At 49.3% G+C, this 27,109-nt stretch overlaps 2 protein-coding genes across 5 annotated transcripts in view; both read left to right on the top strand.

Moving 5' to 3' along the window:
- CAMKK1 (calcium/calmodulin dependent protein kinase kinase 1) overlaps positions 1-17,034 on the top strand; it is a 34,263-nt gene extending 17,229 nt beyond the window's left edge. For 3 of the 4 annotated variants that reach the window (XM_081805558.1, XM_081805559.1, XM_081805560.1), the window contains 6 exons: positions 854-907; positions 1,688-1,761; positions 3,546-3,633; positions 3,863-3,991; positions 6,050-6,153; positions 8,291-17,034. In XM_081805558.1, the coding sequence (XP_081661684.1) occupies positions 854-907; positions 1,688-1,761; positions 3,546-3,633; positions 3,863-3,991; positions 6,050-6,153; positions 8,291-8,363 (522 nt within the window). In that variant the 3' untranslated portion in view covers positions 8,364-17,034. Of the gene's footprint in view, positions 1-853; positions 908-1,687; positions 1,762-3,545; positions 3,634-3,862; positions 3,992-6,049; positions 6,158-8,290 lie in introns of those variants that run through there. The other variant, XM_081805562.1, reaches the window with a different exon arrangement.
- A 2,402-nt stretch (positions 17,035-19,436) lies between these two features.
- The window catches only part of NCBP3 (nuclear cap binding subunit 3), a 27,514-nt gene continuing 19,841 nt past the window's right edge, over positions 19,437-27,109 (top strand). The window contains exons 1-3 of the mRNA XM_031017104.2: positions 19,437-19,652; positions 21,547-21,612; positions 23,530-23,635. Coding sequence (XP_030872964.1) covers positions 19,470-19,652; positions 21,547-21,612; positions 23,530-23,635 — 355 coding nt within the window. The 5' untranslated portion in view covers positions 19,437-19,469. The remainder of the gene's footprint in view (positions 19,653-21,546; positions 21,613-23,529; positions 23,636-27,109) is intronic.

Genomic DNA, 27,109 nt, shown 5'->3' with positions numbered 1-27,109 from the left:
GCCGCGCCCCCCCCCCCCCCGTTTTTTTGGTCCAAGATCTGACCCAGGGTTAGTCACAACATTCAGTTGTCACATCTCTTTGTCCTTTAATCTGGAGGATTTCCTCAGCCTTTCTTTGTCTATTCTGACCTTGACATTTTTGAAGAGAACAGTCCTGTTACTTTATGGAATGATGTCAGTTTGCGTTTGTCTGGTGTTCCCTGGTTCCCTGGTTGGATTTAGATGAGGCAACTGTGCCAGGAATATGTAAGTAGACATTGGAGACTCATTCACATATGAGAGAAAGTGGAAACCAGGAGAGGAGATGGGGTTCCAGAAGGGGAAAATGTAGAGAGAGCACATGTTAGAGCCCAGGATATGGGGGAGCTGTGAGGAGCTGTGGAGGTGACCGAAGGCCAGGGCCTTGGTATGGGCAGGGACTGTTTCTGGTGGCAGAAAGAAGGTAGATGGTGACTTCTCCAGTGGATCATCAGGAAAACGGATGATGAGCTGATTTAGTGAGTCTAAGTTTAGTACATACGATGGTTTCTGGGGTGCACCGTGGGTACAGGAAATGTGACCCTGTAGGTAAAGGTAGTTTTGCATCTGTTGAGTTAGAAATGTATCTGGTTTGGGTCTGTTACAAGGGGACTTGGAAACCCTGAGAGGTAGGGGCCCTGTTCTGGTCATCCCTGTGTCCCTAGTGCTCAGCATAGGGTCAGGCATAGAACAAGTGAGTGGGAGTTACTTGTTGAGTGACTACATGACTGAGGAAGGAGTTCCCCAATATGCCCTCTCCCACAGCCCATGTGAGCTAGGTGAGGGAGGGGTGTTGGTTCGTTTTGGGGGACTGATAGGAGCTGTTTCTTCCTAGGCCTTGGATGTGTGGGCCACCGGGGTCACGTTATACTGCTTTGTCTACGGCAAGGTGAGTGTTGGGTGGGCTGGTGGAGCTGGGCAGGCCCAGTCCCTTGGCACCATGGGCTGGGCCAAGCTGAAGCAGGATGAATGACAGCTGCAGGCCCTTCCTTTGTGTCCTAAAGTGAAGCGACTTTTGAAAGGGCCCACCTGGCTCAGAGAGGACTGAGGGAAAAGCTTTTTTCTGTTTTCTCCCGACCCTTGGGAGGAGATTCACGTGAAGGAGCTCCAGGAGAGAAGACATCCCAGTGGGAGGTGTAGATGGTGGTGTGGCCACCTCGCCGCCAGGGCTCTCCCTGTCCTTCTGGCCCTTGATGCCATTCATTCTTTCATTCATTCACACATTCACTCATTCACTCATTCGTTCTACAAATTGTCCTTGCCTTTTGCTCTGGGTCAGGCCGGGCCTTGAGAACCCTCGACACTGACTTAGCGGAAATCGCTGTCCACAGGTGCTCCCCGTCTAGTGACTGCACTGAGAGGCAGGAGGGAACCTCAGTGAGTGTGTTCGCAAACTCCAAGCCCTGGGAGTGGAGGCCGTTCTGCAGGTGGTCATAAGGCCAGTGGGCACATCCAGCCTCATAGTTCCCTCAAGGACTCATTTGTTCAGTCAGTGTTTGTTGAGCACCTACTGTGGGCCGGGCCCTGAACAAGTTAGACAAGGTTTCTCCCATCTTAAGGAGCCCAGAGCTGCCCCCCCAACTCTGGCCACACCAAGAGATGGGGTCAGTCCCCCAGGGCAAGTTGAGGCCCTGGGCCTGCATCCTTTGTCTGCTTCTCCACCCAACAGTGCCCATTCATCGATGATTACATCCTGGCCCTGCATAGGAAGATCAAGAATGAGGCCGTGGTGTTTCCTGAGGAGTGAGTTGCCCTTCAAGGGGGCTCCTGCCCACCCCCAGGGAGGCGTGTCTGATTGGTAGCAGAGCATTTGCCCTTTGAAGGCCCCACCCCAGCCTGCAGATCTGGAGGTGGGGGTGCCGCTTCCTGGGAGGGGCCCCTGAGCGGACTGGGCGGAGAGAGGGCAATGGGACTATAGAACAAGGTCTCAGAGACATCTGATTGGATTCCATTGTACAAATGGAACTCTGAGGCCCAGAGTTGGGCCGGAATGGCCCCAGGTCACACGTTCACACTGCGCCTTCTCTAAAGGCTTCTGTGGGGTTAATGGCATCAACCTTACAAACACCCTGGAACCATGGGGAGCCTCTACTTTCCTCACATGGGGTAGGAGGGCTTCAAGAGAGCAGTGTGCTTCCCCATATTGTAGATGGAAAATGGAGGCTCCAGAGGAGAGTTATCAGTGGGTCTGGGATTTGAAGCCACTCCCTCCCCCTTATGACTGAGGTCTCTGAGCCCAGAGGGACTATATGGAGAGGTCTTCCTGCTCATCTGTGGTTCTTCTGATTATGATATTGGCTACCACGGCTTCTTACTTTTCAGGGCCCTTCTGCCATCAAAGTCCCCTGGGCAGGTCAGAAACCAACCTGGGTTGGTTTGTCCTCAATGACTCCTGCTTTCTTGTGCCCACTCCCAGTCTGGCCCCCAGGCCCTGTTGAGTCTACCTCATCATTCTCTTGACTCCATTGCCACCTGCACCCCTAACTGGTTCTGTCCTCAGCCTTGTCTAGCCACCTTGTCTTTGGTCTCCCTGCTGCCAGCCTCCTTCCAGTCCAGCCCCCACAATCAGGCCAGGGTGACCCTGATAAAGCACAACATATTTCACCACATCTCCCACTTAAAGTTTTTCCAAGGCTTCACAAAGCCCACATGAAGAGGCCCTTTCCTGGCCCTGGCATTCAAGGACCTCTGCCACCTCCTCCCACATAGCACTAGCCAACTGGATTCCATCCCTTCTCTATAATTGCCTGTCACTGTACCTTTCCTCCTGCTGGACCCCATGCCAGAGATCTCTTCCTTCCCAGCCGAGGAATTGTGAAAGGGATTAAGTGTCTAGGACAGCAGAGGGATCCAAGGTCAACAGTCCCAAGAGTGAGTTCCTTCTCTGCAGGCTTGGACAGATGGGCTTCCCAAAAATGTTGGTAGCCAAGAAGCCTGGAGTTTGGGCAGAAATAGTCCAGGCTGATATGGGGCTGAGAGTCCTGCCCGCCGCCCCCTCCCCCCCCCCCCCGCTTCCCCTGAGTCTCTCATCCCTGCCCTCACTCTTCTGGGTAGCAATGTGTCAACCCACTAACCTTTCTGGGCCTCAGTTTCTTCCTCTGTCAAATGAGAATCTTTCTTGGCTACCTCCAGGCAGAGGACAGGATAAGATGGAGAGTGGGGCAAAGGCCCCTGGTGTCCCATAAAGCGACTCTTCTCACATTATCCTCACCATCTCTGCTACCAGGGGGTGCCCAGTACCCCTGGAACTGCATTTGTGTTTGTGGCCCCTGCCTCCTGCGGGAGATGGCTTTACTTCCTGTTCAGGAAAGAAGGATATCCATCTACTTGTTCTGAAACTCTCCCCTTCTGCCTTGATATCTTGGGGTATCCCTCTTGCTCTTGAAGAAATGAGGGTTGGGTGTGTCTCTGCCCTGATGTGTACTATGCAGGGAATCCCAGAGCAGGTGGGGATGGAGAGGTGGGCAGGAAAGAATCCTCAGTAACTATCTCTCCTTCATCTCCTTCCTTCCCCCCCCCCCCTTTAGGCCAAAGGTCAGTGAGGAGCTCAAGGACCTAATCCTGAAGATGCTAGACAAGAATCCTGAAACAAGGATTGGGGTGCCAGACATCAAGGTTGGGGAGCCAGAGGTCTTGGGCTGGGCTGGTTTTGGATACAACAAACAGGCCTCAGTTTCTCCTTCTAGAGAGCCCTACACCAAGATACATAGATTATATATTGGGTTTGGATTTGGGGTTTGTGGGCTTTGGGTCCCCTCAAGGCAATTGCTGGTTGAATGCCCGTGGTCCTTTGCTGACTGGGTGTCTGTCTATCTGACCTCTCCCTGCCCTCCCAACTTTACAGTTGCACCCCTGGGTGACCAAGAGTGGGAAGGAGCCCCTTCCCTCGGAGGAAGAGCATTGCAGTGTGGTGGAGGTGACGGAGGAGGAGGTGAAGAACTCAGTCAAGCTCATCCCCAGCTGGACCACGGTGGTAAGGGGGTGAGGGGCAGAAGGCTCCCTTGTCCCGGTAGGGCCTAAGGAGGGCTTTGCCACTGCCTGAGACTTGCTCTGTGCTGGGCCCTGTTGAGGGACAGAGGGCCATCTGGTCGGCCAGCCCCAGTGCTGATCCATACTGAGGCCCTGCTGGAGGGCAGTGGGGAAGGAGGGCATGTTATTCAGCCTCATGGTAAGGAGACCAGGAGACTTGGTGAGGAGAGTGAATGATTTAAAGAAATATACTGCCCTCACTGAGTGTCAACATTCACCATGACTGGAAGAAGCATTTCCTTCCTTCCTTCCTTCCTTCCTTCCTTCCTTCCTTCCCTCCCTCCCTCCCTCCTTCCCTCCTTCCCTCCCTCCCTCCCTCCCTTCTCCCGCCCTCCTCCCTCTTGCCTTCCCTCCCTGCTTCCAAGCACTGTTCTAGGTGCCAAGGACATGACAGTAAGAAGGCCTAGGAAGCTTTTGAATTGGAGAGGTGGCCCTGTGCCCTTTGGACCCCATCCATGTGCTCCCTCTACTTTCCCCTCACAGTTTAGTTTTTTCCATCTTCCTTTGGACATCTTCCATATTAACTGATGGAAGTTAATTCATGTGGCCACTGAGAACCACGGCCTGCCCTGCACTGGGGTATCACAGCGAGTCGGGGCAATCACAAGGCAAAGGGAGAGCTGGTGCCTGTGCGGTAGGTGACATCCGGCCTGTGCACACCAGCCCTCCCCACTGGGTCCAGGCCCAGCTAGAGCCAGGTGGCCAAAGTCCTGCTCATTCCTATGATCGGTAGAGCTCCAGGACTCTCTGAGGTCCCTGGAAACAGTCAGCTCCCGTAGGGTCTCTACTGCTACGTCCTTGGTCTTAGCCACCCCGTCTCTCTCCTTAACCACTGGAATAGCCTCCCAAGTTGTCCCCTGCTTCCACCCTCACCCCCACTATGGTTGCTGCTCAATTCAGCAGGCAGGGTGGTCCTAGTGACTAATCGTGTCACTTTTCAGTTGAGACCGTCCTCACTTAGGCTCTATGTCACTCAGAGTAAGCCACAGCCTTGACTGCCCTAGAAGACACTGCACAGACGGCCCACCTCCCACCCCCTCTCCCCGCTGCCTTACCTCTCCTCTCCTCCATTTGCTCAGCTCTAACCACGTGCCACCTAAGCTGCTGCTCCAGAACCTTCCTCCCTGGGGGATGCTCCTTGCCCAGATATCTGCAGGGCTCACTTCCTCACTCCCTGAAGGGCCTTTACTCCAAAGTCACCTCAGTGAGAAGGGAGCCTTCCCTGGCCCCTTGTCTAAAATTCCTACCTCCTCTTTGTCATACTGTATCCTCCCACCTCGTTTTCTTTTTTTCTCCTTAGCCCTCACCACTAACTAGCATATACTCTACTGATTTGTCTTATTTACTGCATGTCCCCCAACTAGAATATAAGCTCCATGAGGGCAAGAATTTTTGCCTCAGTGTGACGCCCGTGCCTAGAATAACGTCTGGCACATGGTAGGCACTCGATAAATGGTTGTTGGTTGAATGAATGAATGAGTACAAGAACAACTGAATGCACCCCGACACTAGGCACATGTGTGGGGGGGGGTGGGGGGGCAGGGGCCCAGAGCTGTCCTTGGCGCAGGAGGAGGGTCAGAGTCAGAGAACCAGGGTGCGGCTTCTGCTTCTCTGCTCCTCCTGCCGCAGCCTCTCCTTCACTCTGTCCGTCCCCCCTCAGCTACAAGGCCTTTCTCGATTGCACCCCCCATGTCCTCAGGATAAAGCCCCTGCTTTCAGCCTGGCACCCCAGACCCCTCATGGTCTGCTCCTGGCCTCTGGGCACCCCTATGCCCCAGTTGTGCTGAGCTCCTCGCCATTCCCAGAATTCACCCTTAACCATCACCCCTTGTGCTCTTGCCATTTCCTCCGCTTGGAATTCTCTTCCCTTCTCTGTGGACTGAAAGGGAGCCTCAGCAGGGCCCACCCAGGAGCTTTCCCCTTAGGGAGTCAGATTGGAGGCTGCCGGTGTGTCTGGGAGCCTGGAGGTCCTGTGCTCCTCACTCTGTTGTGTCCTCCCCAGATCCTGGTTAAGTCCATGCTGAGAAAGCGTTCCTTTGGGAACCCATTTGAGCCCCAAGCTCGGAGGGAAGAGCGATCTATGTCTGCTCCAGGAAACTTACTGTCGTAAGTACCAGTGGGCTTTGGCCTGCGGGGTGCTCCCTGGGTGGGGTGGGGGCTCTCGCTGTCCCTGGGCTGTGCAGGCTGAGCCTGGAGCCTGGGGACTCAGCCCGGTCTCAGAGGAGGGCCCCGTTTGCACCTCTGTTCTCAGCGCACCGCAGCCTAGTAGAGGTTTGTAGGCATCACGTCTACTCCTTGTAGAAGGTTGCCTGTCTGTGGAAGGAGAGGCACTTTTGCTGACTCTTCCTGGCCTGGGGGAGTGTTCGCTTTCCTGAGTAGCCCATGCTCCCTCCAGCCATTGCTGAGGCCATGTGCTCAGGCATCACTTTGTAAACGCTTGTCCAGCGAGTAAGTATGGACAGGCAGGCTGATAGGGCCAGGGAAGGGAACTCCCATTTGCCGAAGGCTTCCTGCAGGTTTGAACCAGGCATGTGCATTCACCACCTCCCAGGAGAGGTCAGAAAAGCAGCTCCCCAAACCTCTGTGAGCCTCGTCCTCAGCTTTTCCACCTTCTTCCATTAAAATAAAAGTCAGTTTGGGATGCCAACAAGGCCTGCTGGAGTTTGTGCACAGACCTACAGAGAGAAAATCGGGAAGGGGTCCTGGACCAGAAAGTGGTCCTGGGACCTTGGTTGCCTTCCTGTGGCCTGTGAAGGGTGCTGCAGAGGGGAGACATTGTGCACCCCCCCATCTTCTGCCCCTCCCACCCGCTGTGTGGAGAAGGCGTGCTCCCTAGAGAGGTGAGTGCCACACGTTGTCCGGGGACCTCAGCCTCTCTGGAAGGAGTGGCATCATTTGTGCCGTGCAGGGGCCCAGACACTGGCTTCGTGCGAGGCCATCCCTTTGTAAGTGGGCTCTTCAGAAGTGTCAGGTCCCATCACGGTGGACAAGCTGGGGTCTGCTCCAGCCAGAGGTTGCTTGCACCCGGTAATATCCATATACCAACTGCTTGCCCTCCACTTGACAAACTTCCTGGCCAAGGGAGGTGGAGGGGTGGGCCTTTGGAGAGGCCCTGACAGTACTGAGCTTATTTTCAGCTCCCCGTCTCTTCTCTGGGCTCCTCTAGGTCTGCAGGCCTCGATGCTGGAATTGGGTTTAGTGTAGGGGATCACATATTTAGCATCCAAACAGAGCCCCTTTTGAGAGTGAAAGAGGAAGCTGTTACTAATTATGGCAGGACAAAAGGCATTAAGTAGGACCACGATGATGAACAAACCTGGATGGCTGGTTACTCCAGCTCAGTGCCAGTGACTCCGCGCCCCCTAGTGGTGGAACAGGGCAGTCACAGGCTAAAGAGACCTAGCCCACGTGTGGCACAGAACTGGGTCCCAAGAATACCACAGAGCAAGGCAGTCGTTAGTCACTGTCCTTTCGTGGACGTGTTAATGGGGAGAAAGGCCGGTTTACTCATCTGGACTGTGAGAGGGTTGGGCTTAATCCTTTTCAGCTATAAAATTCTATAATTCTGTGACCCAAGTTTAATTTTGAAAAGCAGGTTTTACCTCATCAAAGTCCCAACATTTGTCCTTGATAGACTCTGTTTTTTATGCTTTGGGATAATTGGCGAAGCTCTACAGTGGAGTTAAATGGGATTGTTTTTTTTTATACCACAATCTATTCATCAGTCATTTTAAAAAGAAAAATCTTAGGGGAATAATCAGATACAGGAATCCATTAACTGTGTGACAGAATTCCAAGACTGATAGGTAGACTCTGCCCTGTGAACAAGGCAAAGAAAAAACAAAACCAAAGCCCCTCTACCCAGGATGATGGGGGCTGAGCTAGGCTGCCGTGGCAGGCCTGTGACCTAGCTGCTACTCAAGGATGCGGGGGAGTCAGCGGGTCAGCTCGTGAGCAGCTCTGGGAGCTGGGCGGGGAAGTCTGCGCTTCATCTCCAAGCAACAGGGAGCCACAGAGGGTTGTGGGCTGAGACCAGGGATAGGGAGACCGGCAAGGGGCCACAATTCCGGGGGCAAGACTGAGGCGAACTTGGGGAAATGGCGCTGGTGGGGGGTGGGGTGGGCAGGGGGCAGTGGTTGAGAAACTGTGGAAAGGAATGGCTGTGTGTGTGTGTCTGTGAGTATCTTCCTGAGTGCATGTTCTGATCCCTGAGGTCCCTCTGCCCCTGGTGTCCCCTGAACAGGAAAGACAGGTGTGGTGAAGGGGGCAAGAGCCTGGAGCTCCCCGGCGTCCAAGAAGATGAGGCTGCATCCTGAGCCCCTGCATGCGCCCAGGGCCACCGGCAGCACGCTCATCCCACGCCTCCAAAGGCCCACTGCCCTCATGCCGACAGCCGCCCCTGCGGGCAGGGGGTTGAGGACTGTGGCCCCTCTTCCGGCCCTCCTCCTTCTGTCATGCTGCATGACCTCAGCGCACAAGTCCAGGGACAGGATTGGAACGTTCGTCATCTGGGGTTTGGGGGCAGGGCTCCCATGAGGCCTTTCTCCTCGTCCTGGCTCTCCCTCGGGGGGACCCATCCTGTGGGAAAGAGAGGTACCTGTGGTGCCTTAGAAACCCCACCTGGCTCGCTGGCAAGGCAGGAGGTAGGAAACCAAGCTAGCGGGTGGAGGCCTTTGTTTACCACCACGGCAGAGACCTCCTACTGGGAGTCAGGCAGGCCTGGCTCAGTTGTCTCATGCACATGGAGGGCTGGACCTTGCCCACCTCAGGGGTTCCTGCAAGAGCTCTTGTCTACTGAGAATGCTGATAGGGAGGCTCCGAGCCCTCAGGGGGGTATTCCTGGGCCTCACTGAGGCAGGGGCCAGCAGTAGAGGATTCAGATTCCTTTTTTTGTTGTCTCTTACTTTTAACATTGTGGTGGGAGTGTGGTGGTGTGTAAAGGCCTCCTTGGGAACATCTAGAAAGCTCTCCCACAGCTTTGGGTGGTCCCCAGCACACTCACCATTATTTGGCAGCCAGGTGGGGTGGACTGACTTTCCTTGATTGTTTCACACTCGGTGCCATCTGGAGAATGGGTTAAATGAAAGCTCTGGGCAGAGGCCTGAGCCAGGAGCACCCACCTTGCCTGCCCACTTTACTCCCTCCCTGCATGGCTCCCGTGTAGAAGAGACACCAGGCGCAGGCCCGACCAACAGCTCTGGACTCAACAGGGCTGTGGCCTTGCAGATGCTGAAGTAACTGGAATCCAACCTCTGATCCTACACTGGCCTGCCCATCTGGCCCCAGAAGCTGCCCTCACATTCCTACAACGAAGGACAAACTGCCCGGGTTGGAGGCAGCACTGGAAGTGGGACCCTGGTGGGGTGTGCGTGCTGGCAAGTGGCCACACTGCCACTGCCTCACCCCCAAGACAGTTGACATTCGGCCGGCACAGAGCTGCTGTGCTGGAGCGAGTGTGTGCACCTGGCCATGCTGGGGCCGACTTGATCTTCTCCCTGGAATCTGTGCCTGGCTGGCTTGGCGCTGACTGACCAAATCCTCAAGAGATTGACCCCCAGAGGAAAATAAAACAGGCCTCAGATGCCTCCCCTGGAAACATGGGCCAAACAAGGGATTTCAGTTGCCTGTGTGGGGCTCCTACTGCAGGAAGGCTGGTGCTGAAAAGGAAAGGGCGGCTGGGCCGGAGGAGCGTGTGTGTCCTCATCTTTGTGCCCGTGGGTGTATGTTGCACCTCCGTGCGCATGCATGTGCGTGCCCCTCTGCTGCACACAGCACGCCTGCACGTCTTGCACTGGCACATGCATCTGTAATATAGTTTCTTTGTGTCTTTAAGCTATGAGCAGAATGTGGCTCATTGTCAATGGGCCCACAGTTCTCCCTAGCTCCTCTGCACTAAGGCATTGTAACCCAGGGCTTAAAAAATAATTCGGTACTGTTTTTAAGAACACTTTTTTTTAGAACTCATGGGAGGCTAATCACAGATCCACAAGTTTCCTTGAGCATCTCTGCACTGGGGCCTGGAGGGTGGGAGTTTCAAGGGGCTACATCCATCAGGCCTGCCCTCGCAGACCTCAGAGGTGGGCCTGGCTTCATTGCCCATGTCAGAGCCTGGCTGGGGTACTCACCCCATTGCTGAGGGTTTTGGTTGGCGTATTGTTCTTGAATGTAGCACAAGTGACGAACAAACTCCATGAGAGTGTTTTCAAAACTAACTTCCCAGGTAGTGAGTTAAAAACAATAAAAGCCCTTTCTTGAGTTCAAAACAAAACAAAACAAAAACTTTGTGTGTACATTTTCAATATCTGGATGTGTGCTCTTTCTCACCAACTGGATCACTGGCTTTGCTAGTTGTTCTGGAAGAGTCTGAGCAGGACAGTGGTGAGAGGAGCTCTGGGGTGGGGGGCGGGCAGGGAGTGAGAAGGAGGCAAGGAGGGAGAGGGAGGGAGAAAGGTTGGCTCTGGAGGGTGAGAAGCTACAGTCAAGGATGTGACTCCATCTCCTGAGTGGGTTCTGTGGCCCTTCCTTGGGAAGAACAGGATGTTGAGGAGCCGGTGGGATGCCCATGTTTCACAGGGACCCAGGAAGCCCAAGGTCTGGTCCTTGGGAGCCGTCACCACTCCCCATGGGGCGAAAGTCCCAGTGGAGCAGCACAGGAGTCCCTGTGACACGTGTCCAGCGTCTTTACTGTGCCCCTTTAGCCTTGGGCACTGGCTTGGGCTTTTTGCACCCTGCAGCTCCCTGCTCATAGTAGGCCCTCCATGGCCATTGTGAAAAGTCGTCAGTGAGGTCAGACAGCCTTGAGCTTGAATCCAAGCTTTTCCATTTAATAGCTGTGTGTGACTTTTGGCAAAGCCATCGGAGGAGTCTTGGTTTCCTCATTGGTAGAATGTGGATAATATCAGCACCTCCTCGGGGGGTTCTTGTGAGGTTAAATGAGGTCCTTGTGCCAAGCATCTGATACAGTACTCAGTATATAGTAAGTACTCAGCAAGTGAGGCCCTTAAAAGAAAAAGAACTTTCTGTTTCTGGGGCTCTCTGGAACCAGCCTTAGAGGCCATGGGCTCAGCACGTCTTGCATGATTGGTATTTACCTATCTGTGGAGTTCCCAGCTGGGTGAAATGAGACCAACCAGGAGACCAAACCAAAGGCTACCCAGCATGCTGCTCAGTTTTTCCATCTGAGAAATGGATACCAAAGCTGTTATTGCAAGTTTCCTGGTCATCCTGGGAAGGTCCCATGAGGGACTGTACCAAGCCCTCTCTGAGAGGGGCACTGGTGGCCAGACAGAAGTTTCCCAAATGCCAAGACCAGTAAGTAGGTCTATCCCCACTTCCTCCCCACCATCTCTCACTTCCTTACTGGTCTCCTGGCCTTGGTCCTTAGGACTCTAATCCATCCTCTTACTGGCTACCAGAGCAATCTTCAGGCACATCCCTGACCATGCCCATCTGCCCATCCCTCTCAGAACCCTTCCATGTTTCTCCAGTGGTCAGCCTGGCATTTGAGGCCCCTGCCATCAGCCCTGCTACCCTCTGGATGCTCTCCTGACCATGCCCCACACTCCATTCACTCCTTACTCCCACGGCTCTTCAGGCCCACCCACTCCTCTAGAACACTGCCTTCCCCCAACCCCTGCCTCTGCTTGTCAAAGACAGCCTCACCTCCAAGGAGGTGGTTCATCCCAAGCGTTAGTCACCAAGTCCTGGGTCTGGGTTTGACAGGCCAGATCATCATGCATAAGAACTTTGAATAGGACCATAGGTGCATGATGTCATTTCCCCACGAGGACAACCACTCTAGGAGGCACACTGTGGTAGGGAAACTGAGGCCCAGGAAACAGTCTCACTCAGTTACATAGCAAGTCAGGGAAGAGCCAGACTAGAGCCCAGATCCCTTGTCTACCCACCCCACCCAGGTCTTCCCACATCAGCTGCCAGGAAAATGGAGAACCCTATTCAGGGAAAGGACATCTAGGAAAACCAGAGACAGGGGCTGCATTTCCAAGCCTAACCACACAGGAGAGCTGAGCCCAAGCCAGCAGTGTCCAGCTGCAGGCTAGAGGACAGTTGGGTTTGTCCTTGGAGGCCCTGAGAACTTGCAGAGAATCTCTTTGGGCTCTGGAACCTACAGGCACTTTGGTCTCTGCTCCTCCCAATCCCTATCATCCTATATGGTCTCAGCCTGAAGTGGGTGGGGGGGGGCTCAAAGCCACTAAGGTTTCCAATTTTCCAGGGGGACACCCAGACACATACTGGGACCCATATAAACACCCCACAAATTACTTAGTCTCTCTCTCTCTCTCTCTCTCTCTCTCTCTCTCACACACACACACACACACACACACACACACACGAGGCCTACACACCTACATAACCTCCCCTTGGGCAAACAAGCAGGCCTGCCTCCTGGGCCATTGGGACTCTGCCAAGGGAAGCCAGGGGAAGCCATGCAATGGGTGGTACTGGACCCTGAGGGTCAACTGAGGCTTAGGAGGAGACCAGGAGGGTCTGGGGAAGGGTGTGCCCTCCATCTCACCTGCAGAACAGAGTCCTGGTCTGCAAGGACTCCCTGAACCACTCCAGCCTCCTGCTAGACTGTGTGGCCATGGCTTAAATGACCATCTCCTGTCCAGGTCCACTCTGTCATACACAGATCTGGCTTTTTCCTCTGGGATCTCAGACTCATTTTATTCTCCAGCTAGGATGTCCCAGGGAACAAAGTCTCAATCCTTTCATTCTCCAGGGCAGCTGCCAGTCCGCTCCCACATCAAGCTGACCAGTTTGTCACTAGCCCCTCCTAGCTTTGTGGCCAGCCTCCCTCCCCTCCCCACTGCCTAGGCCCCCACCATCCCCAAGTCACCTCCTCCAGGAAGCCTTCCCTGGTCACAGCCCCAGAGACACCCTTGGCATGTGGTCTGGTGTCTAGTCCATTTCCTACAAGACTGGAATCAGGGCCTAGGAATTGCAACCTCACCCACTGACTGAGTCACTTTCTCGACCTATATCTGCCCCCTGACTGTTCCACCATGATGAAGACCATTCAAAGAGCATCTCTCAGCTGAATCACAAGATGGGGTCTTCCTTCTGGGGGCCCCATTCTCTCCACTTTGATCCCTAGTAAGGCCTTTCTCTGACCTGTATATCACTGGCTTTTCTGGTCCCATGTTCCTGTTCCTTAGCCTGAAAACTAGCTCAGGCCTCCCCTGTAGCTATAACCCAGATTTCCACCCCCTTGGCTTTCCAAAGGCTATTGCCTCACACTCCTGGGCATGTAGGAGGAAACCCCTTCTGCCTTCTCTCTCAGATGCCCTCTGCTCTGGCTCCTTCTTTCCTGTTACTGCTTGGCTCACTCTGTCCCATTCCCCGCAAGACCGGTCACTTTTCCTAGCCATGGTCCATGCAATTGGCTGATACTGTCTGCATTAAGAGCCTTGTGACACCCCCACCACACAGACCTTTGGTCTCCTCAAGAGCCTACCTCCCATGGCCCAGACTTGTCTATGCCAAAGGAATGGAACTGGAATAATGGGGAACTGCAACACAGGAAGGAGCTGGTTAAGTCTGTATACTTGGTCTCCCCCAGAGTCCAGGGGACCATCCCTAAGGCACTAGAACTTTCACAGAAGAGGATCCCTTTGCCCTCAGTTTCTCCCATCTCCTTCTTGAAGGCAAGCTGTGCCAATATCTACCCACCTTCCTGGGAAACCCACCCCAAAGCTGAGGGAAGGCTCCCAGCTGTGATCTGCCCCTCCCATTCCCAGTTCAGTCTAAACAGTAGTTATCAACGCGCCTACATGCTAGGATCCCCCAAGGAGCTTTGAAAAAAAAAAATAAAACCCTGATGCCTGGGCTCCATCATCAGAGATTCTGATTTAATTGGTCTGGGATGTAGTCTGAATGTCAGGATTTTTTTTTTTAATTAATAGACTATATTTTGGAACAGTTTTAGGTTTATAGAAAAGTTGAGAGGAAAGTACAAAGAGTTCCTGCACACCCTCTCAGGCTCCCCTCCTGCCCCCCAGGCTCTCCTGTTAGTAACATCTTGCCTTACTATGGTACGTGTGTTACAACCGATGAGATAGTATTGACACATCATAATTAACTAGAGACAGTTTACTTCAGAGTCCACTCTTTGTGTTGTTTGTTGTGTAAGTTTTGACAAATGTATAATACCATGCATCAGTCTTACAGTTTCACACAGAGTAGTTTCACTGCCCTAAGAATCCTCCATGTCCCACCTGTCCATCCCTCCCTCCCCCCAAACCCCACCCTTCACCTACCCCCAACCCCTGGCAACCACTGATCTTTTTACTGTCTCCATATTTTTGCTTTTTCCAGAATATCATAGAGTTGGAATCATACAATGTGTAATCTTTTCAGCTTCCTAGTTGATTTTTAAGTTTTTTTATTATTTTTAATTGAGATGCAATTGACATATAATACTCTATAAGTTTAAGGTGTACAAACATATTGATTTGATATATTTGTATTGCAATATGATTGCCACTGTAGCATTAGCTAACACTTCTGTCTCTTCACATAATTATCATTTCTTGTAGTGGTGGGGACAATTAAGATCTAGTCTCTTAGCAAGTTTTATGTTTATAATAATTTTGTTGTCTATAATCACTGTACTTGTATTACATCTCCAGGACTTATTTGTCTACTAGTTACAAGTATGCATCTTCACCTAGGTGATTTTAACGAACAGTGATGGTTGACATTGAATAGCCCTGGTCTAGAATTTGGTAAAGGTGGGGGGTAGATCTGGTGCTCCATGTCTTTAAATCTAATGTGGGCAAAAGTCTCATTTTCTTCTGATATGCCCATCCATCCATCCATCCATCCATCCATCGTTTCAGTATATGTCCAGGGCCTTCTACACCTGGGCAGTGAGTTAGACAATCAGCTAAATCAATACTGTTCCTGCTCTCATGGCTCTCATAGCCCACTGCAGGAGACAGACATCAATCAAGTTGCCATGCATGTATGTGGATGATTTTGAACTGATATGAGTGCTGTATAGGAAAGGCTTGTGGTGGTGGCTAAGAGTAGTTGGGAGGTTCCCAGAGGAAAGGAGGCTCCAGCTGAGATCTGAAGTTGAGGAAGAACTATCTAGGCCAAAGAGGGGGAAAGAAATCTTAGGCAAGAGACCAATCTGTGCAAGACCCCCGTGGTAGGAGGGAGCCTGAGGCTTATCAAGAACTCAGGTGGTGATGTTGGGAGTGAGGAGGAATGCAGTACAAAATGAAGCTGAAGAGGAAGGCAGGCCTGGATAATGTGTACTGAAAAGACCAGTCTGGCTACAGGGTAGAGGAGGGATGAGGGTGGAGGAAACAGAAAAATGGAGAAATCAGTGCGAAGGCCACAGCATTGTCCAGACAAGATTGGATATGATGACAGCTGGGATGGAGAGAAGCTGAGGAATGGTAGCCAAGAGGATGGAGAGAAGCAGTTGGACGAGAGGGATATGTAGGAGAAGAGAGGTGCCTTGAGACATTCAAAGGAAGATGTATACTAGGCAGTTAGACATGTGGGTCTAGAGCTCAGAGGAGAGGGGAGAATTAGAGATAGAGATGTGGGGGACCTAGGGGTATGTATGGTGGGGGAACTGGATGGCCTAGACATTGAGCATGGGGTGAGAAGAAAGAGGGTCTAGGATTGAGTCTTGGACAACTATTAATATTGGGTGAAGAGGAAGAACCCAAAAAGGCCCTGGAGCAGGAGCAGCAGGGAAGGTGAAAAAGGAAAACCAAGTGTGGCTTTATAACGGAAGAGTGTGTGTGGTTTCAAGAACTAGGGAGTGACCATCAGCGTCCATGATACAGAGTAGTCAAGTCAGATGGAGAAATGAGGGAAGATAGTCCTTTCAAGAATTTAGCTGTGTAGGAGGTTGGGGGAGGTGGATACAACTCCCTCACCAGGGTCAGCTGCCTCATGAGCTTTCCTTTAATTGTGGACATTTTTCCTTAACTAACAACCTGCCCCTGTTCCAAGGATAGACATAAACTGGGGGGGTATGACGCATGGGGTTGTGTGTGCCCAATTTAAAACTGCATTAAAGAACATCTCTGAATAGTCATCACCTCAGGTCAGTGGACCATGTTACCAGTCCTCATGTAGCATTTGATTTCACCTTAGAAGCTTATATTACCTTTTAATTGCTTTTCCTTTTGTTGCCCTAGGAGAGATAGGCTTCTATTATTTTTATTCCCCTCCTCCATGAATGGGAGAGAGAGAAAGGAGAGGGTGTGGCCGATTTCAGTCAAAGAAAAAAAAAAGTGAATCCTGTAGAGGACCCTGTTAATATCCTCCCTTGTCCCCTAGCCTCCATCTTCACAAACTTTTTAAAAGACTTGTCCATACTTTTTCACATTCCACCATTAATCTACCTTCTCCTTCATGGGCATTGGTCTCCTCAAGGTCACCAACAGCCAACAAACCAAGTTCCACTGCATTTGACACTCGATCACTTCCTTCGTGAAACTCTCTCTCCTCTCTCCCCCAATGTGTCACTCTCCTGGTTTCTTCCGTCAATAAGAAATCATCCAGACTTTGGAAGTAGGAAAATGAATAGGAAAAAGAACTACAATGATGTCCTCTCAGGGTCAGGTGCTGTTCAACGTGCCAGTTTAACCTGGGGATCATCTGATTTTCTAAGGAACATGTACCTTTGCTTGACTTCTGATTTACTATTGAGTATTTTACAACTCTGTAAGAGTAGAGGCTAATTCATAGGAAACTTATAATGAGTAAATGATTCTTGTCCAATAGCAATGCAAATATTTTCTGTCTGATAAGGGGGAAACCCAAAGGTTGCACTTTCTTGCATTGTAGGGCATTAACCTTTGTTGTTAAGTTCATTGCAGCATTCCTTTGACCAACTCTGTATTCATTCTCAAATTCTCTTTTGAACTAGGGTTAATATCTTATTGATGTCCTCATTCATTAATCAGTGAATAAAAGCGTTGACATGTGTTCATTTTATATTTAAGTAACATTTTTTGAGTTTTTGGAAATTATTCTTTACCCCTCCTAATTCTGTGGCTCCACCTCAGCAGGCTGCACTGAGGACAGAGGTGAAGGGGGTGAGGTAGGGTTAAGTTAGGTGACCAAAAAGGAATAGGCACAGAGGGCATTCCTGGCAGGAGTCTAGGAACCCTCGTGTTTGCCTGTTGCCCTGGCTTGCTCTGGATTCCTAATTCTCCTGCCAGCTAGAACTCCCCCAGGGAACTGGTTTTCCTCCGAACTGTGCTGAACTGCAATGCCTGAATCCTCAAGCAACAGGGTTCCTATCCTGTGGGAGAGTCTGCCCAGCTTTTTCTGCTGGCCTCCAGAGGCCACAGCTGAGGAAGGACTGCTTCCTCCTCTCCCTATTCCCCACCCCTTCAGGCCTAGAAAACAAGTGTAATGCTGGGGTCTATCACTGTCACCCAAAGCTGGCCACCCCAAGCACAAACTTTCTTTGAAATGTTCTTAAAAATTCATGCAAATGCATTCCAGGCATTCAATCCAATTTTGTTAACTACTGTGTCCCTTTCACCAAATAAAACTAGCCCTCTAAAGAGCCCCATCTTGTGTTTGTGCTGTGATTCAGCTCACGTTTAAGAAAAACTTTGATGTGTTGTACTCCTTCTGTTGGGTCCTACAACTACATATCATTCAATCCTCACACTCTCCTTTGGGGGGGGGTAATATTATCCCATTTTACTGATGAAGAAACAGATTTTGAAGGGTTAAGTGGCTTGCCAAGGTCACACATGGTGTAAGGGACAGAGCCAGTCAGTTTGAAACCCAGACAGGTCTGATGCTGATTATGCCCTCCCTTGGTTTATAATTATTTGTTCCTCCATGGTTAGAGCTAGTAGGGCCTCAGAAACCCTAGGGTCCCATTTACACCCTCTTCAGATGGGAAGACAGGCCCAGGTAGGGGCCAGATCTAGCCCAAGGTAACATAAAGGAAGGTGCAAAATCAGGACTCAAAGCAAAAACTGACCAGTGGTGCCCTCTGGAAATCTAGAGGACTCTCCCTGTCTTCCAACCAGGCTATCAGAAATGTTGCAAGAAACCATGCTCAGGAGTTTACAGTGGACTGAGCCCTGGGGAGTCAGGAAATTGGGGTTCAAACTCCGGGCTTTGGGCAGCTCACTACTCTTCTGGAGTCTCAATATTTGTGTATGTAAAATGGGCCAGTTATTGGGAGACTTTAAAGAGACAACAGTTGGCAAGGAAGTAGGCTGTAAACGTACCAACTGCCTAAAAGTGATAGACCAAGGCTCTGGAACCTTAAGCTCAGATTCAGATTTTATCCCTTAAATAGCCTGACCCAGGCGCCTAGGTGGCTCACTCACTCAGTTGAGCATCCCACTCTTGATTTCAGCTCAGGTCTTGATCTCAGGGCTGTGAGTTCAAGCCCCACATTGGGCTCCATGCTGGAGCCTACTTAGAAAAGTAAAAAATGGGGGCGCCTGGGTGGCTCACTTGGTTAAGCATCTGCCTTCCGTTCGGGTCATGATCCCAGGGTCCTGGGATCTGTCCTGTTGGGCTCCTTCCTCAGAGGGGAGCCTGCTTCTCCCTCTACCTCTGACTGCTGTTCTTCCGCTTGTGCACACTCTTTTTCTCTGACAAACAAAGAAAATCTTTAAATAAATAAATAAATAGCCTGTCACATTGTCAACATTGGGTAAATTTCTATGCCTCAGTTTCCTCATATGTGAAATGATGCTAGTAATAGCACCTATTCAATAGAGTTGTAAGATATCAAGCTGTCGGAACAGTCACTGACATGTAATGATCATTTAGTAAAGCTGCCTTTTTTTTATTTGATTTTTTTATTATGTTATGTTAATCACCATACATTATATCATTAGTTTTTGATGTAGTGTTCCATGATTCATTGTTTGTGCATAACACCCAGTGCTCCAGGCAGAACGTGCCCTCTTTAATACCCATCACCAGGCTAACCCATCCTCCCACCCCTAGAACCCTCCCCCCTCTAGAACCTTCAGCTTGTTTTTCAGAGTCCATCATCTCTCATGGTTCGTCTCCCCCTCCGATTTCCCCCCCTTCATTCTTCCCCTCCTGCTATCTTCTTCTTTTTTTTTTATAACAGGTTTACTGCTCAAGGCGAACCTATTCTCTAAGTGCAGGTTACACCGATCTCCCCAGGCCCCGCCCCATCCAGCAGGCCCCGCCCGCGTCCCCACTTGGCCCGCCTTCTCTTCACCAGGTCCCGCTCCCGCTGTCCTGGGTTCCTCCCGCCACCAGGGGGAGGCGGCGCTGAGGGGGAGGGGTGTGGTGCTTCTAGCCGATGTAGGCGACACTCTAGGGAGCAGCGGCGGCTGCTCTGTGGCCAGTGGGGGCGGCGCTCTAGCCGGCGAGTGTGCGAGGCGGGCTCTCAGTGGTGCGGCCGGCAGGCGGCTATGGCGGCCGTACGGGGCCTGCGAGTGTCGGTGAAGGCAGAGGCCCCGGCGGGGCCGGCTCTAGGGCTCCCGTCGCCTGAAGCGGACTCCGGTTTGGAGCGTGGCGAGCCGGAGCCCATGGAGGTGGAGGAGGGCGAGCTGGAGATTGTGCCCGTGCGGCGCTCGCTGAAAGAACTGATCCCGGTACGGGCGGGGGGCGGGGGCGAGGAGGAGGTCGCTGAGCTAGTGCCCCGCGGCCGAGCCGGCCGGAAGGGGAGGTGGCCGGCGCCTGGGCCGGGGGAAGTCAGGGGAAGGGGAAAGAGGGGAGTGAGCGCTCGGGGGCGGACGCGCCAGGCTTGAGGAAAGACGGGGAGCGGGAGAAGGGACGCCAGGGCGCCCGGAAATGGGTGTTGAGGGGGCTGGAGAAAATGGGGGAGACTAAGGGGTAATTGAGGACAATCCCTCTGCTGCCTCTCTGAGCCAGGCCGTGCAGGGGGGTGAGCGAGGAGGGGCTAGAGTTGTCTGGGGGTTTGAGATAAAGGCGGGGCCCCGGGCGGGAACGGGAGGAACTGTCGGGTGACGCCTGCATCAGGGTCTCCGTTGGAGCTGATGTTTGTTAAAATACAGCACTCGCGGTTTCTCTTAGAGGGTTGGACTTGTCAGCAGCAGAAACTTAGTGTTTCTTTTGTGACTTGAGAGTCATCTTGTCCCCATTCCACTTGCTCTGTAGCACCTACACCGTGGCCCCGGCATGTGACCCTTAGTGAGACCAAAACATAAGCGAACCAGCAGTGGTCCTTGGTCCGTCTTTTATCACATGGGGGGCGGGGAGAGGTGTTTTGCTTTTGGTCTGGTGGTCCTATGTCCCGTTCTTAGGGCTGGTCTCAGGCCTGCATGGCTCTTATGTACTTAATTTCTCATCTAACATGAACTAGTTTTTACCACATGTCAGCAAGTCTGGCTTTTAAATTGAAATTGTGGGAAAAAGCGAAAAAGACAGGATCACTAAAGATAGCAAATGATAAAGACTCTGGTAACAACAATTAACATAGTGGCATTTTACCATTTACTACATTATGTTGTTTAAATATCAGTGCAGTTGTGAAGTAGATATTATCCCTTTATTCGTTCAGTGCGACATGCAGCCAGGCACAATCCTAGGCCCTGGATCAAGATCAAGATCAAACTCTCTCCTGGAGTTTATGTTTTAGTTGGAGGACACAAATTAAGAATTTCTAATAGTGGTAAATGCTATGAAGAAAGTGAAACGTGTTAATGGGACAGAGTGCAGAAAACAGGGAAGGTATGCAGAGCGGGAAACCAAATGGGCTAGGATGGTCAGGGAAGTCCTCTGATAGTGACTAGTGACAGTTAAGCTGAAGCCTGAGTGACAAAAAGGAGCCAGCCAAGTGCAGATTTGGAAGAAAGTATTCCCAGCAGGGGCCACAGTAGGTGCAAAGGCTATGAAATGGGAACACAATTGTTTTGTTGGAGAAATGGAAAGTTCGGGAGAGCAAATGGGAGAGCAGTTAAAGAGGTTAGGAAGGTAGGCAGATACCATGGAGGAAAACCAGGCCCATAGAGGCCAAAGGAATTGTACAGTGTCAAGTACTTAGTGAATCTCAGAGCTGTGGCTTCCAAGTCCCATCCTCTTTTCATTGCATTGTGCTGTGTTTTCCTAGGAAGTCTAGGTGAGTCTGGACTTTCTGCATTTTGGTGAAGACTTGTGCTCCACCTGGTGGCCTGGCATGATGAATTTGTCCTATGTGGGCTGGGGAGATGAGTGAGTGTGCCTTACTTAACTTGGACATTTTTCATGAAAGCCTGTAGATTTTCATTTACATAAATACCTTCAGCAGATGGACTTAGTTAAGGTTTGGGACAGGGTCTGACCTAGAAAAGAATTCTTGTTAGAGTGGTTGATTGCGTACTACCTGGAGTTACTGAGACGGGCTTCCTCATAGTAAAGGGTTGTCAGGGTGAGGAAGGATTGCTGAAAGGAATGACTACCCAAAAGGAATCTGTTGCGGGCCTGTCTTTCATCATGAGTTTTTCTTCAGTTGCTGTTAGCATTTCTCACTCTTCCCCCTCGTGTTAGGACACAAGCAGAAGATACGAAAACAAGGCTGGCAGCTTCATCACCGGAATTGATGTCACCTCCAAGGTAAGACAGACCATAATTTATTTATTCATTTTGATAAGCAGGTGAACTTAATGAACTTGGTCCCTTGGATTTGTGGAACAGCAGTTACTCTTTACCTCCATTTTTCTTTTGTTGCTTGATTAAAACATTTTTTTAACTTAAATTTTATATTACACAATGATGCCTTCATGCATCCTGAAAACACACAGGCAGCTTTTGTATTCTTACATTTGTGAAAAGATAAAATCCATGTACCTTGTTGCCTGTGCTTAACCATAGCTAAGAAAAAGTTCTGCACTGGGAATGTTTTTTTTATGTTATGTCTACTCTTTAAAAATGTGTTTTTAAATACTGTTTTTAATACTGTTTCCACTTCAACTGAAACAAAACATGAAAAGTACCTGGCATATAGGAGGCTGTTAGTAAATGTCTTTATTTTTCACTGGTTGCGGGCTTAGAAAAATAGGATTTCCTGATTGTGTGACTGTCTAAACTTTGAAAGCCAAGTCAGCTGAATTATTCTCAGTACCTGGGAGTATTGCCTTTTATCTAGTGACTGCTATTACTAGGTTACCAGCTTTCCTATAACTCTTTACAGAGCTTAGCCTATTTTTTTCCTTATTATAAACAGTATACATTTGTTGCTTTAATTGGATACTTGGTAGTATCCAGCTTAGACATTCATTCTGATTTTAATGTGTGCAGTTTAGAACAGAATTTTGAATTATAATTCTGAATAATAGTACTGTTTAACTATATTGGGCATATAAAAATAAATATGTCATGCTTACCTTTTTGTATTTTATCTGGGTCTCAATCTGTCTCAGATTGCTTAAAGGCCAAATGAAAGAACTAGTCATCTTTTAGACAGGCAAGAAAATAGAATAAAGTGAAGATGTTTTCTTACTGTAATTGAAAAAGAAGTAGATGGTTCTGTTCTTACTCTTGTACGGTTAGCCATTATGTGAAACATATATGAGGGAAAGGGTGGTAGCCCCAGAATTGGGACTTAAGTTGTTACTAAGGAAAGGTAGATTTGTTGTTGGCACTGGGAAGACTTCAGTGAAGAAAATTAGCAGAACTGTTGGGGAAAAACAAAGTGCTTTACCAATCCCCACAAGCTTTCTTGTAGTCAGACCTTCAATTAGTGTTGCAAAGTCAATGTACAATTAGTGAAGAGTTCCTAAGAGCTATCAGAAACCCACAGTTGGACCTGGACTTATTTTAGCTCTTGGAGAAAAACTTAAAAAGCTGATTATTTTGTTTTTCAGTGAAGTATCACTGCTTTTTGTCACTTAAAGATGAAAACTGGCAATTCCATGGACACAAGCCTAGAATAGAGGAGAGAGTTTCTTCGCTTTAATGTTATTTTTAAACAGGGAAAACGCTTTAGGGAGTGGACTGCTCAGGCAGACATAATGTGATAGGTGTGATTACCATGCACACAGATGATGTAAAATGCGGGTGGTGTTGGGGCTTCTAGAAATAGCACTGAGATCAGAAGATCTGCCCCTCCACTAGCCGAAGTATCTCCAGCAAGCCTTTTGACTTTTTTGTACCTCAGTTTTGGCACCTGGAAGATTGGAGTGAGATTGTTTAGTTGTAATTTGTTTGCATGATTGCTAATAATAAGTAAAATGTCATAGAACTAAAGCAGCCATTAATCGTTGAATCAATAAATATTCATTGAATTCCTAGCGTGCTCCAGACACAGTGATACATATTGAATCATGGAGATTTTTACAAATTATAGCAGTATTAGTATATGCTGGCCCAGTCACTGACTGTGAATATCCAGTTCTCTGCAAAAATTATTAAAGGCACAATGTTGCTTATTTCTTCTGATTTACTTTAGGGTTGTCACTGAAGCATTATGTTGCATTTGTGATTTAACTTTCCTCCTCCGTGTGTCACTTTGGCTTTTTTTGTACCTTCTAGGAAGCAATTGAAAAGAAAGAACAGCGAGCCAAGCGCTTCCATTTTCGATCAGAAGTAAATCTTGCCCAAAGAAATGTAGCCTTGGACCGAGACATGATGAAGAAAGGTACAATGTGTTGGGGGGTATTTTTCCACATTTCCCCAGAAAATGGGTTTTCCCTGCCATGGCCTTGTGCTTCTGGCCTTGCCTTGCATGTCCAGTCCTCATCCAAACACTCCCAAAGGAAGGGACTTGCGAAGCCTCCATTTCTGAGGTGATGTGTTTAAATTTGAGCTGCTGGGGCACCTGGGTGGCTCAGTCGGTTAAGTGTCTGCCTTCAGCTCAGGTCATGATCCTGGAGTCCCGGGATCAAGCCCCACATCGGGCTCCATGCTCAGCAGGGAGTCTGCTTCTCCCTTTGCCCCTCCCCTCGCTCTCATGCCCTGTCTCACTCTCTCTCTCAAATAAATAAATAAAATCTTAAAAAAAAAATAAAGTTGAGCTGCTGTTAGCTGTGTCTTTAGATGCTATAGCTGGAAAAGAGAGATCATCTTGTCTGAGAAAGCCCAGAGAAGGTCACCCAGTTAGTGGTAGAGCTGAGATTAGAACCTATACTTCTACAGAATCTTACTCATTTTCTGCTTTTATCATGGAAGTGTTAACTTTTCTTTGCCTTTATTTTTTATTTTTTAAAAGATTTTATTTATTTATTTGACAGAGAGAGACACAGCGAGAGAGGGAACACAAGCAGGGGGAGTGGGATAGGGAGAAGCAGGCTTCCTGCTGAGCAGGGAGCCCGATGTGGGGCTCGATCCCAGAACCCTGGGATCATGACCTGAGCCGAAGGCAGACGCCCAACGACTGAGCCACCCAGGCGCCCCTCTTTGCCTTTAAATGTAACGGAAGTGTGGGACGTCTGGGTGGCACAGTCAGTTAAATATCCGACTCTTGGTTTCGGCTTAGGTCATGATCTCATCAGGTCATGAGATTGAGCCTCACATTGGGCTCTGCGCTCAGTGCAGTCTGCTTAATTAAGTCTCTCTGTCCCTCTCCTTCTGCCCCTCCCCCCACATGCTCGTTCACGCGTGTGCTTTCTCTCAAATAAATAAGTAAATAAATAATGTAATGGAAGTGTATCACACTGATAGTTTTTTTTAGGGGAGTCAGGAATACTGGGATTGGTAGGGGAAAACCATTAGTACTTGTGTGATACAGGTTTGTAATTTTATTTTTGTGTTTTATTAGGGTAAACATTTTGCTTCCTAGAACTCACCCTGAATTACATATATAGTAATCTGCCTCAGTCTTCCAAAGCAATTTATAAATAAAAAGAAAAATTATTGCTTTTTTAATTCACAGCCCATATTATTCCACTCTAATATAAATCCATCAATGCAAAAGGTCTCCTTTAGTATTTGCAAATTTGGGTATTTGTGAAGGGCTTAGTAGGCATCCTTCTGAATGCGTGTTAAAGGTCTCTGCTTTGCTGTGTGAGTTTTTCTTGTTGGGAACTTGCTGTTTTACCAGGCACTATGTCAATTAGCACCTTACACACTCGTTTCTTACTCATTTCTCACAACAGCCCTATGAGAAATATATTTTTATCCCTATTCTACAAAGAAAGAAACAAGCTCAAGGAAATTTAATAAATGCCCAGGGTTACACAACTAGTAAAAGTAGAGTCAGGATTTGAACCCAGGTTTTCTGACTCTAAAGCCTTGCTCTTAATTACTTTGCTCTATTGCCTTATAGTATGTATATGATACCATAAACCCAAACCTCCTCAGTCCATCCCAGTGGACAGAGTAGCTTGGATACAGAGCTCAACTCTGGATGCTGCTTTACTCTTTTTCTGCACCATGAGTTCAAGTTGGAAATATGACCTTGCTTCCTGTGTAGGCTGGGTTTCCAGGCATCTGCTTGAGTGGATTTCTGTTTTAGGAAAATAGAGCAGCTGTGCAGGCTTGACATTCATGTGCCTGTACAGTTTGGGCTCAAGTAGACCTCTGAGGCCTCTCACAACTCCACCTTTAAGCACCATAGTTTTACTATACCTGTTTACTTCTAGTCCTGTGAACATTTCTTATTTTTTTTTTTTAAAGATTTTATTTATTTGTCAGAGAGAGAGAAAGAGCGTGTGCACAAGCAAGGGGGGAGCGGCAGGCAGAGGGAGAAGCAGGCTCCCCACTGAGCAAGGAGCCCGATTCAGGACTCGATCCCAGGACCTGAGCCGAAGTCAGACGCTTCACTGAGCCACCCAGGCATCCCATCTTGTGACATCTTGCTCTGATCTTATTCATGCCTTTTAGTCTGCTGATTAGCCCTTCCTTATCCCATGCTTTATCTGGTTCAGATGTCTCTTCCTTCGTAAAGCATCCCTAATCACCCACTCAAATTTCTCTCCCACCTCTGTTGGAACTCTTTAATGTGCTAAGCCCTCCTGGAATTCAGTCTCAGTTTCTTTGTGAATGTGGGCAAATTATTGAACCTTTTTAGGTCTCAGTGTCCTTGTTTATGAAGTGGGAAAATGATATCTACCTGAAAAGGATCACTTTCAAGGTTAAGTTTTAATTTAAAAAAAAAAGAAGCTTTAGGGACACCTGCGTGGCTCAGTCGGTTAAGTGTCTGCCTTCGGCTCAGGTCATGATCCCAGGGTCCTGGGATCAAGTCCTGCATCGGCTCCTTGCTCAATGGGGAGCCTGCTTCTCCCTCTGCCTGCCGCTCTTCTCTCTCTCTCTCTCTGACAAATAAATAAATAAAATCTTAAAAAAAAAAAAGCTTTAGTGTTGTTTTTGTTTCTGTATTTTTGGAAAAGCAGTCCTGATTGATCTACCTAGGATGTCAGCTAGAGCAGGTTGTTCATTACAACTTGTTTCTCATCTAGGAGGCCTCATGACCTAGGATAGTGTTGCTGAACTCTAGAGAACCCTGCTGCCTATCCCAGATCAATTTAAATTAGAATGGGAGGGGGGGTTGTAAAGGTCCCAGAGATAGTTCTTTCTTTTGTGTCTCCCCAGGTAATTCTAATGTATAGTCAGGATTGAAAGCCTTTAATGTTATGGTTAAGAGCATGGGTTCTGAAGCCTGACCTGTCACTTTCTAGCTCTGTGACCTTGGGCAAGTTATTTAGCCTCTGAACCTCAGTTTCCTTATCTGGAAAGGCAGGACTCTTATCCCAGGACCCCGGGAGTGTTTTTTGTTTTTTTTTTAAATTTTTAAAATTATTATGTTAATCACCATACATTAATTACATCATTAGTTTTTGATGTAGTGTTCCATGATTCATTGTTTGTGCATAACACCCAGTGCTCCATGCAGAATGTGCCCGGTTTAATACCCATCACCAGGCTAACCCATCCTCCCAACCCCCTCCCCTCAGTTTGTTTTTCAGAGTCCATCGTCTCTCATGGTTCGTCTCCCCCTCCAGTTTTCCCCCTTCATTCTTCCCCTCCTGCTATCTTCTTCTTTTTTTTTTTTCTTAACATATATTGCATTATTTGTTTCAGAGGTACAGATCTGTGATTCAACAGTCTTGTACAATTTCCAGCGCTCACCATAGCAAATACCCTCCCCAGTGTCTATCACCCAGCCACCCCATCC

This window comes from Leptonychotes weddellii, chromosome 15, assembly GCF_054177405.1.
Source record: "Leptonychotes weddellii isolate Sample4059 chromosome 15, ASM5417740v2, whole genome shotgun sequence".
NCBI lineage: Eukaryota > Metazoa > Chordata > Mammalia > Carnivora > Phocidae > Leptonychotes > Leptonychotes weddellii.
The sequence above is the reverse complement of the archived record's forward strand: the minus strand, read 5'-3'. Positions and strand labels throughout refer to the sequence as shown.